This window comes from Bombus flavifrons, chromosome 5, assembly GCF_040668555.2.
Source record: "Bombus flavifrons isolate JBK064 chromosome 5, iyBomFlav1_principal, whole genome shotgun sequence".
Classification (NCBI taxonomy): Eukaryota; Metazoa; Arthropoda; class Insecta; order Hymenoptera; family Apidae; genus Bombus; species Bombus flavifrons.
This window is the reverse complement of record NC_138446.1, coordinates 14,835,653-14,852,507: the sequence shown is the minus strand read 5'-3', so window position 1 is coordinate 14,852,507 and position 16,855 is coordinate 14,835,653. Positions and strand designations below refer to the sequence as shown.

The 16,855-nt window shown below is 36.9% G+C and overlaps 1 protein-coding gene across 1 annotated transcript in view; it reads right to left on the bottom strand.

The window, feature by feature from the left end:
• Nucleotides 1–16,855, bottom strand: part of LOC138180129 (uncharacterized) — a 351,184-nt gene that overhangs the window by 44,103 nt on the left and 290,226 nt on the right. Inside the window, exons 19-20 of the mRNA XM_069113651.1 lie at nt 14,880–14,934; nt 2,945–2,965 (exon numbers count right to left, since the gene is read on the bottom strand). Coding sequence (XP_068969752.1) covers nt 2,945–2,965; nt 14,880–14,934 — 76 coding nt within the window. The remainder of the gene's footprint in view (nt 1–2,944; nt 2,966–14,879; nt 14,935–16,855) is intronic.

Sequence of the window (16,855 nt, the reverse complement as noted above, 5' to 3'; positions counted from 1 at the left end):
CTGAAAGAGAATTGGTCGATCTGACTGTTCTGGATCACTGGAATGGAGTTTACTTTGCAACTATCTGGCTGAGCTGCTTCGTTCTATCGATGGGATTCTATCGCGAAACCTTTGGCTTATAGCTGTATCCTTCGTGAGAATTCCATGCTAACGCTATCGGTCTTCGACGTGTGCCTAAATATTTTATACACATGTTCCGTGTAACTTGTGTATTTCAAGTATTTTACGCGTTCTTCGTGTATATTGTTAGCCTCTAACCGTAGTCAGCTTGTCTTTAACAGAGAAGTCTCAATTGCTATTTCGTCACTACAGTTTAGTAGTCAGAGAATATTTAACGCTTGGCGTGTAAAAAGTATACAGTTCAATTTAGAAAAAGTAAACGTGACTCTGAAAAAATCTGAGAATGGTTGATGTAGAAAAAGATTATTCCCGACACGTTACAATGCCATGGATCCTCTTTGTGCCACACAATTTTCCTATAATGTTCCTTCGTATTACTAAACATCACGAGTACGCTTCGTTAAAATGATATAACAGAAACGAAGTAGCGTGGTAATTATATTTCTGTCCGAGTAAAATACAAAATTAATTTTGTCAAAGGCACCTGCATATTTTCGATGAATGTAAAAGGATAAATTTGAAATGCTTCGTTGTAACAAGACCGATAGCTTTAGCGTTAAAATCTTCTTTTTCTCCCGTCATTATCGCATCATTGTTGGCTTCGTTATAAAGTAGAAGAATATAAAAAGTTGAATTATTAACGATTAGGAACTCATTAAGGCCATCCAGATCGTCGACGAATTCTTTTTCCCTAAACAATACAAAGCTAAGAAGTGATTCATGAAACTTTAAACGGCACGTTGACGATCATTATAATCAATATACGGAATGTATCGTTACTAAAGTAATAGTTTGCCCTTAAACAGACACTTTGAAAACGCTATAAAAGGTAACTCTCTTACGATCACTAGAAATAATACCCTGTATCGATTTATGTCCAATGAAACCGGATGAAACAGCTAAAGTACAAACGTTACGCTAACGCTGAAACAAGTAAACGCTTCTCCGATCGTTGGAATGTCGTAAAAATACATACTTTCGTATACCCTGTAGTTCCGTGACTAACGCTAACCTTACGATCTAATCGAAAACTCGCGAAAAATGGTCGATGTGGAAACGTCAGCGAGAGCAAAAAAGCAAATCGTCAAGGACGTCGCTTGAATCTCGAGAGCTGAAGGATCGATCGTTCTTTCCGATTCGAGAGGAACATCGATCCTTTCTCGCTTACTAACGTAGGCTCGATAGAACCTAGTGGTATTTTGCGGTATTTATGGTTCGCTCAAGTTTCCTTCGAGATATGAAATCGGTTTTCGCGATTAGGAATCATCGATCCGTCGATCCAGGAAAGGCAGAGGCTCGCTCTGTCTCGGGTCGATCTACCACTGACCGATAGATGCTACCCACGTGGTCATTTTCAAATTTTCTCTCACTCATCTATCGGAAGAATATGCGAAATTTACGTTCGAGACGATAATGAAAAAAAATTACACCTGGTAGTGAACGTGAAAACAGTAAAATATTAGGACTTCTTTAAAAAGAAACATTCGAAAGACAATAGAAGAAAAGATCGAAGGATATAAAAAGATTCGATGTGTAAAAAATTGAGTGAGAAGCTAAGGATACAAGAGAAATCTTGAAAACATTGGAAACTAGAGTTAATGAATGTCAGAGAGGCGTTCGTATCAAGCGTAATTTTTCTTCTTCTTAAAGATTTCCCGTAACTTTTCTACCGCTGGCTCGGGGAAAGACCACGAACTGCTCCTTTCACGTTCCAACAAACACTTCCATGTTTGTCTTTACATGTGTGTATGTGTGTGTAAGAGAAAAAGACGTAGGATCGGGGTCCTGGTATATTGAGCACGAGCTCTCCCTCGTACACAAGGGTGGGGGAAGACGAGTGAGAAGATAGAAAAGATTAAAATTAACCAGAAAAAAAAAAGAAAAAAATTTACGTGAGATAAAATATATACTTCGATAGGTAAGAGTATATAAGACAGTAGTTCGCGAGCTGGTTGAACGACGAGCAATTAGTTGTAGTTAAATAAAGTCTGTACACCCACCTTGGTTCTGCTGGAATCATCGAGAACCCTAAAAAAGAGGGTCAGACAGAGCGTGGGGGGACGGTAAAAACGGAGCCGTTTTTCGCGAGGACCATCTAAGGGTCAGTGCTAGACCTGTGGTAACGCGAGAAAACGAAAGAAAGTATCGTTTTCACGCGATATTTCGTGTCTTGAACGAGTCGAGTCTACATTATCTTCACCTTAAAATGTCTCGTCTAATCTTAAAACTTGTAAAGTTCGTTCATGAAACTTTAAATGATTCGTTTTTTTTTTCCCTCCTCTAACTCGTCTCTGTGACACGTAGAATCGTATGTTTCAAGAGACATCGCTCGCTGATTTTTATTCAGCGAAGTTTATGGGAGAAAAAATGCGATCGAAAAAAAAAAAAAATAAGAAAAAAATATAGTAGCAGTATAAAAGAGCTATCGTGAATCGTGGAGATAATCAGACTGTTCTCTCCCTTGAGAGCGAACCAGTCTTTCCCTAGATACTCTCGTGGCTGTCTTTTTCTGTCTTTCTTTTGTTCTACTTTTGATTTGTTTTTTTTTATGTTGGCTTGGTCGTGGTGTGTTGGCGGCTGTTGGGGAAGAAACAAACGAAAATTGTGAAACTTTTTTTAGGTTTTCACTGTCTGTCGCGATACTTCGAGCACGGTCGTAGCTCGGCGACGATGAGTTTCGTTGAACGTCTCTGTTTCATTCGGCCGTGATCACTGTCGCTGCCTTTTTCTTGGCATCGCCTTCAGGAAAACCCGTGGCAATTCTCACGGATCTCGAAGTAGAGATTCAGCAGTGCCGATTCCGGCACGTCGTGGAAGCACCTACCCTCTGGCCACTGTACGCATACTGAAACACAAAGCACATACACACGGTTTATGTTAGCGTGGTGGTACCATTTTGCCGATTCGTTGGTTGGGAAACGTTTGAAAGAGAGAAAAGGTGTATCTGTCTTGGTTTTGATGATCCGAAAAAATTTTTAAAGGCGAGGTGGACATAGACCACTCGTTTTTAAGAAAAAAGTCTCGATATTTTATTACGCTACGCTCTTATACAGAATCTTCTACGTTAGAAATGTAATATATAAAAGATACAATTAAAACAAAACGGGTGTAGAATTTAAATTAAAAAACAATTATTTTTCATATGTTATCGTCTTGTCTGTATCATGAAATTTTTAAATTAACATGAGAAATTTAATTTTTAATACGTCCCCAGTCTATTATTGCGATATTTCAATCTTTCTATGTGTAATAACGTTTCTATCGTATCGTTGAAATTATTTTCCCATTTATATATCAGAGATGATGGTTTTCCTTATCTGTATGATAAAAACAAAGAGACTATGTTTCCATCATAACGTCTTAGTATTATGTTTCTAGCCAATATTATAACATTTCTCCATTGTAATAGATCTATAGGAAAGCTTCGCGTTGAATTTGCTGTCAGACGTTTCACAAAAGGCGAAAGGATAGCGTTCTAGGATAAAACTAGGATGTCTATGTATATTACGCGTGTGACGACTGGCTTTTTCATGAATACACGAACGAACCAGGATTTATCGTTACGCGGGAACAGAGGGTTCGGGATAAATTACGCGAAACATCGTATTTCACCAGGCAATTTCGATCGGCATTTGTAATTCGGATTGCATCGGCCCTTCACCGAACCGATAATGGAATTTCAAATAAAAACGAGTGCTCATTCGACGTTGCTTACGTTACCGGCGAACATTTGCCTGCTCATTTTTCCATGGTTCGTAAAAATCCATCAAAAATCCCGATATAGATTCGAGTGACGCGAATGGGCAAAAATTGCCGGCGAATTGTTTTCGATTTTCAATGAATCGACTGTTTAATTTACTACATTCCGCGTACATAATGATTCATTTCGAAACCTATAGAGAAATAAAGAGAATTTTCGTCAATTTTTTATTTCTTCATTACTGCAAGTATATTTCATTTAATTCTGGTTTCGATTGAATTTTAGAAATTGAATTTCTATTTTAAAATTGGAAGCTGGCATTATACAGGGTGGTTGGTAACTGGTGGTATAAGCGGAAAGGGAGTGATTCTACGCGAAAAAAGAAGTCGAAAATATAGAATAAAAATTTTTCGTTTGAGGCTTTGTTTTCGAGAAAATCGACTTTGAATTTTCGCTCGGTACGCGCGCACTTTATCACGTCTCGTTATAACGGATCTCACTGTAGATCGTTGTCTCGGTGAAAAAATTAAAAAAAAAAGAAAATTAAAAAAAAATGTTTATTCTATATTTTCGACTTCTTTTTTCGTGTAGAATCACCCCCTTTCCGCTTGTACCACCAGTTACCAACCACCCTGTATATATACATATCGTGCGATTATATTTAATCGATGAATTTCATCGATTTTCTGTGGATCGATCGACTTACCGACGATTTAAGTGAAATTTCATCGTTAAACATTCTACTGAAAAACCTTCGAATATTTAATTGAACGAATTGACTGTATAACATAGAAGAGACGTTGATAAGCATTCAAGAACTATTTTAGATTTTTCAAAGCCTACAAAGATTAAGATAACCTAGAAAGAATATAATGGATATAGGAAAACCCGAAGAAACCTTTAATTTTGTATAAATCCATCAGCATTTCATCTTGAATCATCTTCAACCGATTGAAATCACGAGTGTAAAAGCTTCGAAGCGGCATAAACTCGTTATTAAGAAACGATAATTCACGTGCACGTAATGATTCGCGATTTCAGCTCAGGATGGCCATCATTGACGAGCGGACGTCGCTCGGAAGAATGAATCGTAGGATCGCGTGCCAGATGGCTGTATCTCCGGTGAAGCGAAACGGAAGGTGGCGAATTATTCGTTCAACCTTAACCCATGTCTAGAACAGCTATGTTTCAACCGCGGATGACCCACGAACGCCTCAGTTACGGACACGCTAGCTACTGTACAAAAAATTATCTGCATATCTTCTTCTAATTTAAATCTCAATTTTTTTTTCCTTGATAAACAATCGTTGCGCTATGACGCGCGAAATATTCGCGGGTTATCACCGACAACTAACTGGCAAGTGTCGAAGGTTATCACTCAAAGATGTAGTTTGGGGCAGAAAATTTCGTTCTTGTCGAAGTTTTTCAAGGCGAAATGTTTGAAATATCGTCGTTTACAAAATTTCGAAGTGGAAATTTATGGACTGTGGAATTTTGAATCTTCGAGGATTTGAATATTTGGTTCTTTGAAATTTTGAAACTTGAAACCTCTGAGATTTTCTGTCTTGGAAATTTTGGAACTGTCAGCCTTTGAAATTTCGAAACTTTAGAATTTTGATATTTATTCCAGAACAATAAATAAAATGCTAATAATTCTGTCCTTTCTCTCTAAGCAATCGGTCGACAAAATTACGTAGAAAGAAACCCTCGAAAAAGGTCATCTGCAAAAGGTAATTTAGTTTGATTTTACATCTGTCTATTCTCTTATCCGACCTAACTAAATGCAAATCTCGAATACAAATTGCAAGTATCATTGTTCGTTCCATTCTGTATTCTACAAGAAGATAATATAAGTATTCGCTGTTAAACTCGTGCACTCGAATCAAGAAGATGCTCTTGGCACAGTTTGCTTTCTCGATTCGAGCGATTCTCACACTCGGTTTCGTTCCATCGCTTCTATGGAAAGTATGTTTCTCTAAAGCGAACGGGAAAGAGCTCCGTCTCGATTCGGAGGGGAAACGACTCGAAACTACTTCGCTTGACTCTATTGAAAAGAATTTTCAGTCGGAAATATTCGACCCTGTGTAATCAGTAGAATGTGCTTTTTTATATATGATAAAAAGCTTCGTATTTTTATATCGAAAGCTTGGAACGTAATGTAAGGGTACTTGTCCTGCTTCGTTCGATATTCATCAAATTTCACAATTTCAATCAATTTATCTTTATTAGTCAATGAAACGTAGAGAATAAATTTTCAGTATCTTCGATATTTATGCTAATACTTTTGTTTCAATACCTTCGATTTCTATTGTAGAGTTATATTCGACACAATGAAGGATGAAATCATCCTCAGTCTTTCTACCAGTAATTTTCTAACCAAATTGCATTTTGTCAAAAACAAACACGTGTCCGCATACTTATGACACCTCTACGATCCTCGATTTTTTATATTTTAATTTTGCTCTCATTTGAAAAGAACAAGAAGAATTTCTAATGTTCCAAGGAAATATTAGACATAAAATCGAATTGAGATATTGTGTATAGGCAGCAATTTCATCGCATTTTGCTTCAACTTAAGATATTTTTCAATTAAAAAAAAAAAAAAAAAAATAAAATAAAATAAAATTACGTTCAAAGTGACAGAAGGATCGCGACGAGGTTAAGCGACAATTTTTTTTCCACGATTCTCTATGTTCAATCGCTGTACCATCTTAACAGTACGTTCACGGATTCCTATTGCACGCACTCTCGCGTTTCTCTCAGCGTCCATTTCGATCTCGACCCTGTGAGCCGCGTTGGAACCGCCAACGTCTCCCACAACGTGTATCGTTTTCTCTAGAGCAACGCGAAACGGCCGTTTCTTTAAAATTACACAGGGGAACATAGCCTGTGCAAACATATTACAGAAACAACGAGCGACGTACAAGCAGGGAAAAGTGGCGTTACGTGGTATGTTTTCGCGAGGCTACGTGCACCCACCGTTCCATTCCACTGTAAATTTCCTCTGGTCGGCACGAAATGTTCCCGCTGTCGACGAAACGCCACCGGGAAAACACCGTGCACGGCGTATAAAAAGAACACTTCTGTCTCTGTTTCTTATTGCACGGAGAAAGACTGGTGCGGTTGGTCGCTTGGTAAATTTTTCACGGCGATAGAGTGTCTTACCGACGCGGTGAAACTGCTTTAATAGAGATAATAACAGAGTAATGCTGCGGTCAACACGTTGGCTGTCACGTAGTTATTATTTTTATAATTATAATCACAGATCGATTATAAAATATTATTATTATATTGTCATTCAAAGGGATAGGCCTTTTGAATTATTTTAATTACAAATCAAATGAATAATAATAGTTTAATCGTTACGTTAGCTTAACTCGATCGTTATTAATCAATCGACGTTATTAATATTTTTTTTAATTTTTAAGGCGATGACGAAAGCAGGTATTTTAATGTAAAAATGGTCAAAAATTGTCATTCAAAGGGATAGGCTTTTTGAATTATTTTAATTATAAATCAAATGAATAATAATAGTTTAATCGTTACGTTAGCTTAACTCGATCGTTATTAATCAATCGACGTTATTACTATTTTCTTTAATTTTTAAGGCGATGACGAAAGCAGGTATTTTAATGTAAAAATGGTCAAAAATTGTCATTCAAAGGGATAGGCTTTTTGAATTATTTTAATTACAAATCAAATGAATAATAATAGTTTAATCGTTACGTTAGCTTAACTCGATCGTTATTAATCAATCGACGTTATTACTATTTTCTTTAATTTTTAAGGCGATGACGAAAGCAGGTATTTTAATGTAAAAATGGCCAAAAATTGTCATTCAAAGGGATAGGCTTTTTGAATTATTTTAATTACAAATCAAATGAATAATAATAGTTTAATCGTTACGTTAGCTTAACTCGATCGTTATTAATCAATCGACGTTATTACTATTTTTTTTAATTTTTAAGGCGATGACGAAAGCAGGTATTTTAATGTAAAAATTAAATGGAACGATAATTTTAACGTGGAATCGATCGACGAGTATTGAATTTTAAAATTACTCTTCCATAAAACGTGACTTATCAAGATTTTCAACGGTAGACAAGGCAAAAAGAAAAAATCGCATATCGATATCCGAAAGGTTTGAAAAGTCTGATTCGTCGGAAAAGTCTCATTCGTCGTAACCTCGATACGAGGTAAGAATATACGGCTTTCTTTGCAAGGGAAACGAATCTAGCGAATATTCCAGGGTTCGATCTGCCGCGAAACTTTCGCTTCATTGGATATTTCTGGTCGTAGGCTGTTCTTGGTAATTCGCGAACGACGATGTTACCGTTGGGAGATCTTTTGCTCTCCATTTGCAAAATTATTTCCGCCGGTACACAGCTTCTATCTTATACACAGAATCGCAGAATATACATACACACGTCCTAGATTAATAGAACGTACGTTAAAGTACAGTGTAAAGCTTATTATTTAGAAGAATCTCGATTAAATTGAATTATGAGAGAAGAACTGATTCCTAGGATCGAGAAGTAGACAGATACAATTGAATTTCATTGACGAGCGGTAAAAATACAAAAGTAGAACGATTGTAAGAAGGTACAAAGGCGAAACTGGATTTCTAGGACGATATTTTTATACTCGAGTAAACGTCGATTCCTATCGAAGATTCGTTCGACAAACAGAGCCAGCTTATCTTCCGCGATACCTTTTTCCGTGACGAAAACAACGCAATTTAAAGCGTCCGTAGAGATGGAAATGGATAGAAATAAATTCGTCACTCTGGCCCATATTTCTCGTTTGTATCAGGTGGAATTATTCATTTGATACTGGAATTGTTCGAGTAACAGATCATTAGACAGGCCAATGTTTCATAGAAATTTGATAAATTTATAATGGTGCGTTTTTGGAAATGTCAATGATGGAGAAACGAGAAAATTCTCTTTACGAATTGTTGGAAATTAAATTACTCTGAAAGCTATTGTTATTTTATTATTGCGCATAGCTGCTAATATTTTCATTTACATTCGCCAATAAAACTCCAATATTCCTACGTTATGTGGCGTTTGTACATCTCTCGTTCTTATTTCTTCGGTGGAAGTTTCATAAATAAACCGTCGACGATTCTAGCGTTAAATAAACTGCTCACTGATCAATCCTATAAATGGAAAAATAAAAAGAAGCGATGACGTTTTCCACAAAATTACTTTCCAAAGTTTACCTTAATTCTATACCCGAGTGATAAAACTGAGAAATTTACAAAGATAGTAGTCGATCAGTTTGACTTTTGAAACGTTGAAATATCGGTTTTCCACGAACGAGAAAGTTTCATGGCAAACAGGGTGACCTCGGTGTTCTTTCGCGACAAGTTTCCGGAAACTCTATCCTGGAGATATCGTGGCCATTTCGTTAAACTGTGATTCAAGGACAGTCTTTGGCAGACGATGGTTCGTCTGTCAGCTAGAAATATTCGCTTTAAAAGTATAGAGACCGAGCAAAGAGCGAGAGAAGTAAGCAAAAGAAACTGCGATTCCACGTAGACATCACCCCAGGGGAAATGTTCCATAAAACAGCGAGTGGAAAAACGTGACGGGGTGGTCGGTTCGCTGGTAACCCATCGCCGGAGGAAAATTAAAAGTTACCGAGCACCAAAGCCTCGGGAAAAATCGTTACACGAATCTCACACGATGCCGCGATACTTGCAATCGATGACACCGATAACGAGAACGAAATTCTCGTGAAATCGTGAAATGCGAGGAAATTGCTGCGCATTCAGAAAGGTCTTTTTCTGCTATCTAAGAAGTCGATTATGGCAAGGCATTTAACCCTCTGTAATAGGAATTTCGTTTGCCTGCAAGAATAAAGATTGCGATTGATCATTTATAAGAACGAACGTGATCTTTCCTAATGGAATCGTCTATGAGGATAAAAGCTGTAATTGATCACGTATGAAAGCAAAGTGAAGTTTCTACGGTAGAAATTTAATTTGTTGTATTATACATTTCATATGCATGAATACGTTATAGGAAAATGAATATTTATTCATTTTATAAATTGAATAGACACAATGAATATTTATTTTATGAAAAAGGTAATATTCCATATCAGAGAAAATGATCAGAAACCACAAAAGAGAGTATTTTTACACGTATATGAAACAGCGTACCGAAAAATAATTTGATACAGAACGTGTTCTAAAAGTACTAAAATTATGAATTTTTATTTCTTTCGCTCTCGTTGATTTAATAATATATATTTAGTAATACTACAAAATATTGCTGTAATATATACTACCAAAATAATTACATGTACTACTATGAAAATACAAAATGACAATTCGGTTATTTCTAGAATATTGTTTAATAAGAGAAAATTAGCGATTAACCGAGAAGAACTGGACATGATATCAATCAACCAACAAAGACAATATTAAATCGAGGCTCGTTCCGTGAACATTTCGCACGATGCACATACAAATACCACCCACCCCCATCCCCATCATTGAGGGTAGCGGGGAGAATTTAATTAATTCGGACGACATCTAATTTCTCCGCAATAACAGATAACGCCACAAGCGCAATTTTATCGGCATTATCCCGCAACAGCAATTTCCATATCAACGGATTACGTTTTATATTTTCGACTCGGGTGAAAATTCACTGCCACGGTCCTATAGCGGCGAATTTCCATAAACGTTTCTCTTTCAGGGCCACATTGTATAATACGCGTAACATCAACGACTCAACGTCTACTTTTGGTCGGTTCTCGTGTAAAGACGCGAGGAGATTTCGCCTTAGGTCGCGTCGTTTCGGTACGAAATTTACGCGTTCATGCGAAAACCTTTTCCTTCGATGACGTGACAAAATGACGAAACACGAGCCAAGGAGAAGAAAAAAGGAAAGCTTAGCGATGGAATGAAATTTTCAAGACTCGCGTCAGGGAAAAAGGCTTTTTCCGTGGATGATAGATCGCTTGAATATTCACTCTGTCGCCTCTCTGCTATAGCTTTGTACATGTTTCCAGGACGAACAAGGAAAAAGGATACGTAGCACAGCAGGCAAAAAGACAATTGCAACGTATCGACAGAGATTAGTATTTTAGGAATTATACCGTTCGTTCGTCCCTTTGAGGCTTTATTTTGAAATTGCAATCGTAAATTCGAAGAATCTTGCTCCAAGTAATAACGTTGAGAGATTTTTTCATAACCCGTCAGCTTTATGCCGCGTTATACTCGCTTTAAAATTGTCTTTTATCCGCGCTATCCGTAATCAGTTGTTCGCGAATGCTCGTGCATTTATGAAAATTTTCATCGTCCGACGATGCCAGGTGGACGAAAAAGAATTTCATACGAAACGTTAACGTCACGTTGACATTTTTGTTAAGATTAACGGCATTCGACAAAAATATCAGCCTGACCGGAACGCGCTCGATCCATACAATAGCGAAACTGTGGTCGAACACGCCTCTGTGTACCTATACAACGCTTCGCCTGGGACGATTTTGAATTCAGTGCCTTGTAATTTCTGTTAATAAATTAGAACATGATGACTTCCTGCACGATTTACCGCGAGTTTCCGCGCGCAGGGAATTGTACAAGTTAAATGGTGCAGGCATAACCGAGTTTGCTTTGGGAAATTTCTCTGCGTTCACAGATTGGCTCAACCATTTTCCTCATCGACGTTACGGCAAATGATAAAACGTCGCCGCGGTCGTTCGTTCCAGCTTTCACCGTTTTATCAGCGACACGTACGCCGACAAGCGGATTATTAATCGCTTCGCGTCCCAATCGTTCGATAAGCTTTAGAAACACAGTTAATGGAATGAACTGAAATCGACTTTGTCGCTGGAGGAATTCGATGGGTGACGAGAATCGACGTACGACTAAGGCGAATTTGTGGGAATGGCGGTCGAGGCGGTTGTTACGAGACGTTTGTGTTAGGACGCATACCAGTCAGGCGTCGAACGTTCTCCGTCGGCCTTAATCGTGCCGCGTGTGGTACCTAGTGGCTGCAGCTTGTGGTTAATTGCGCGATTTGAATGCTGCAGTGAATTTCATTGCGGGATGCGGTCGAGAAAGGAATTGGTTCGATCGAAGGAACAGTTATCAATCGGTCGTTTGTTTTCGTTGGTCGATCGTTTAGCGGATTAGAAAAATTCCTTCTTTGTGGACTAATTGACTTTCTGTGTAGAATTCTACTGTCCTCTTTAAGTCAAAATGTATAATATAGGGTGTCTCAGTTAAATGAGATCACGAAAATATCTGCCCTAGTCGCGATTGCATGAAGAAGTTTCTCAGGACACGGTTAAACTATTTCCGGGGGGACGTGTAACGGTGGAAAGATTTCTTTTTCAAGTTCATTTTATCTTTCTTCTCCTTTTTTTTTTTTTTTTCTAAGGAAATTTCAAGATCATCGGTATTTTTTAAAATAGAACTCTGTATATCTTTCTAAGGCAACGCACGTAATTTTTTATTCTCCATAGAAAAGTATTACGGTGGGTACTTGTGTCGGAAAATGTATAGTTTTAAAGATACTTCTATTTTAATTTTATCAAATGTATCGCATGAAAAACGAGGGAAAGATAAACACAAGGCTATGAATTTGTTTCTCGTACGCCAAGTCTTACAGAATTAAGATTAAAATATTTCTTAAACTAAGCATTTTCGGACAGGTTTACCTCGATATTTTCGTATAGAGAATGAAAAGAGGCATCAATCGATAGATAAAAAGATGTAGGGTTCCGTTTAAAAATATACAGATAACCTTGAGACCTCGTGAAAAAATATTATATATACAGGGTGGTTGGTAACTAATGGTACAAGCGGAAAGGGGGTGATTTTTTTAAATTTTTCTATCGAGACAACGATCTACAGTGAGATCCGTTATAACGAGACGTGATAAAGTGCACGCGTACCGAGCGAAAATTCAAAGTCGATTTTCTTGAAAACAAAGCCTCAAACGAAAAATTTTTATTCTATATTTTCAACTTCTTTTTTCGCGTTGAATTACCCCCTTTCCACTTGTACCACCAGTTACCAACCACCCTGTATATAACGACCCACTTGTTGAAAAATATTGTAATCTTCAGCATATCCGGTTAGATAATTTTACTTCGTACAATTTTCGGCTTAATTCTATAATCTCTGATCTATCGTTTAAATTTAATAAACATTATAAATTGCAGTTTTACAGCTTGCTCTGATTTTGCGGAATTTTGAATTCGATACTTCGGAGAATTTTACTTTACGTAATCAACAGAGTAACTTTCTAGCTCCTTATTTATCCGACAGTATCTCGGCTTCGATTCCAAGAAATCTATGGGAATACGCGTATTTCGCAAACGTAATTTCTCGGAGAGCGATAGAAGCAACGTTTCAAAATGCATTACACGCGCGTTGCACGTGGTCAAACGAATCGAATCGAATCTCGTTTCTTCAAATGGTGGCGCGTCAATCGGTCACCCATTATGGACTAACAAGTTTGACTATAATTAGAGACGCTTTCATCGCACGTTGGTGCGTCTGATACGGGTTATTCGTACTAGGCTTTCGCGTTGGGAAATACTTGGCAGTCGATCATAGCTATTGTTGTTTTAGTGTCGATTATTTATAATTGTGTTATGATAGCTGGATGATAGTAATTATTAATTATAATATCGTATTTACCTAGATTTGTATTAATTAACAGTTAATTCCATTTAATCTCGCGTTTTGCATGTATGTAACTATCTGTGAGTTGCGTAAATAATTGTACATTTCATGTATATCGTTTTGTTCGTTTGTATCTAATCATCGTTTTATATATTTTTCTTGTTCACTTGGGTTTATCTCAACTTTGAAAAATTACTGATACGATAATGTTGCAAATAAATTTCATCTCTGTAATATTCGATCACTTCGGCAAATCAATCTTCTCCTTCGAATACAGTTACTCAACAAAACGTCAATTTTCTGTTATTACACTCCTCTCTATCAATCACATCTGTCCATTGGAATTAATTAATCCTCCGCTAAGTCGAAAGTTCATCTACATCACATCAGTCTTAAATTGGCTCTAATAAATTTTCAAGATAAGCGAAGTAACGTGAATAACACGTCGTAATTTACCTCCGACAAAAATACTCAACTCGTGTTTAAAACTTTGCTGTTTCATTAATTACGAAAGCATCTTAGAAATTTCATTTAATCGACAGTCACCGAGTTTCCAATCGATCGAACGTCCCCATTCGGAAATATTAGGTTGTCCGAAAAGTGTCTTTCTTCTATAGACACGTCTTTTACAACGATGCATTTTTATACAAACATGAAATCTAATCTGTTGTACGTTGTGATCTTTATCTTGATGGAACAAAGTGAATCATAGGTAATTCGATAAAATAATATAAAACGAAAAATGTGCATAAAACGAAAGAAACTTTTCGGACGTTTAAGAAAATATCATAGGAGGGAAGAAATCGTTGCTATGGAAGGAAACACGACTTCTTCAAGTTTCTCCAAATACGAATAGATGTTTCGACACAGATCTCATCCACAAATGGCCGGTGCTGTTGATCCGGATTAAGTTGCGATTTTAACAAGCTCGTGCAATGAAATCGCGATTAGATTTAGATTAAAGTCAATCGCTTGCACGAGCTCTTAGTGCTCTATCGATCGGATTAGAAACGCGGACTCTCCTCGTGAAGAATCACATTCTACGATTCGTCTAATATTCTTTGCCTATTTCATCTCCATTCGCAAAGCGATCGAATGGCTCGCGTTTCGTATTCACGTGTTTCAAGGAGCTAAATTTCTATTGTAATTAATTCGGTTAGAATAAACGTTTAATCAAACGAAGTACCGATCGCATATTTACTTTACCGAAAAATAGAAGAACCGGCGAAGATTGTACGGGCATCGAAAATACCATAACATTATTTAGCATCAAGTTTGGAATCTTTGATTAGAAATGGAAATTAAAGAATCGCGTGAAGTAAAACGCACACCTGTGGATAAGATTTCTACATTGTTTGTATTTTGTAAAGAAAGATTTGTAAGCGTGAAAAATAAGATTAAACCTACCGTTGGGTACCGTCGGTGGTTTTTTCGTCTGCACCCTCGCTGTCGCGTTGTTCACCTGTCAAATAAACAAAATATTGAAATATCTCTCGGTTATATCTTACTATACAAATTTTATTCTTATCGATCGATCGGCAGATTCGTGTTGACGTTTCTTCTTCGTATACATTGAATAAAAATTTCATCGACAATTTCTATCGATATTTTCGCGAAAATTTTGTCGAACGAAAATTAAAAGAAAATAGAATTAGAGAAAAATCGTGTAAATTTTATACATTGCAAATATTTCTTTAAAATACTCCACTTTGAACTTCTCATAACTTAAGCTTCTATATTTTTAACATAGATATATGAATTTTTTAAATTCTTAACATTTTATATAAGATATTGCGTTTATTTGAAAAAAGGAAAAATCGCAAAAGAGAAATAGAAAATAGAAGAACTCGTTATAGAAACTGTGAGTGAAATTTACACTTCTGACGAAGAAGGACAATTATATGTATTATTCTTTTATATTTGCCGATTGCTGATACGTAGAAAGGAATGAGACGCGGATTGCAATGGTTCAAGATCCAACAACAGGAATTTTGTGGGTCACGCACGAATCTCACGATCGAGGACACGTTGATGGATGCGCAATCAAAGAGGAGAATGCAATTTCTCCCCATATCGGCCTCTCAATTTTCATTTCCTCGAAATTCAGCACGGAAAAGCGTGCAGGTCTGGATAAATCGCTGCTGCGCATCGATCAACTGACAAATGTGAAAATAACTGCAGCTGTGCGTTGCTAAGTCGCATCTTCCCTTCGAACTGACATCCTTTAAATTTTCACTGAATACATATTCCACAAAAAGAGAAAACAAAGATGGAAACTTTAAGGAAAACAGTTAAACCGATATAATTTAATTATAATTTTAACAATTCTGGCGACGTACAGCTGCCGTACAATAATATCTTTCGTGATTCTTCGAGCGATCATCAATTCGTCAATTTGGCAACGAAGAAAAATCGATAACGAAGGATTTTGATGTAAAAAAATGTTTGTTACAACAATATAAATAATTTCGCCAAATTTAGAATTGATTCGATCCTCCTCCTGCTTTGAAATCTTATCTAAATTCGAGAAACCTGTTAAAAATCCTGCAATTAAATTCTTGGCCTCGAAGATGGTTCGCAAATGCAATTATTAATCAAAGATAATTTATAAAATATATAACAACACGAAGAATGGAAATAGAAGGACTCGTTCGAGTAAGAATTTTTGTCTTTGAGGCCAAGAATGAAAATATCTGATCGATCGCTTTGATATCCATAATGTTTATTTATTCCTCTTTTCGTGATACGTTAATCAACGTTGAAAAAATTCTCGAATCGCTGCGTTCTAAAGCGTAAAATCTCTGAAATAAGAAATCTTCGATCAACGAGGATATGAGAAGCGATCGATCAAGCATTTTCCATGCGAAAATCCGGCAAAGTGTACGTAAACGAGCAAAAGAAAACCAATTCCGAATATTCTGAAAAATCTCGAAACTTCCTCTCGTTACCAAGGGAAGCAAACAATCGTGAGAGGCACAAAAAAGAAATGTTTCTTTTTTTATTTCCCTTTGGTCGTGAAACGCACCACTTTTCCGGACGATCGAAGAAAAGTATACACGGTGAAAAGAAATGAAGAACATAAAAGCCGTTGCCGTAGATTTCCGATTATCTCGATCTCGCACAAGTACTTTCGTCGCTAGTGGATAAATTAAAAAGAAGAAGAAAGAAAAAGAAAGTAAAACGTAGGGGGTGAAATATCTTGACGTTTCGACGCTTCTCTTTATCAGCTGGCTCGCTCTTACCGTACGATTTTCTTCTTCGGACTTTTCGGTCTCCGCTCTTTAGACTTCACCTTTTCCTTTTTCTCCTCCATTCTCATCTACTTGCGCGGTTCACGAGACTTTCTTTTCGTTAAAATGGAGATTCCATTCGTCATTCTTTTC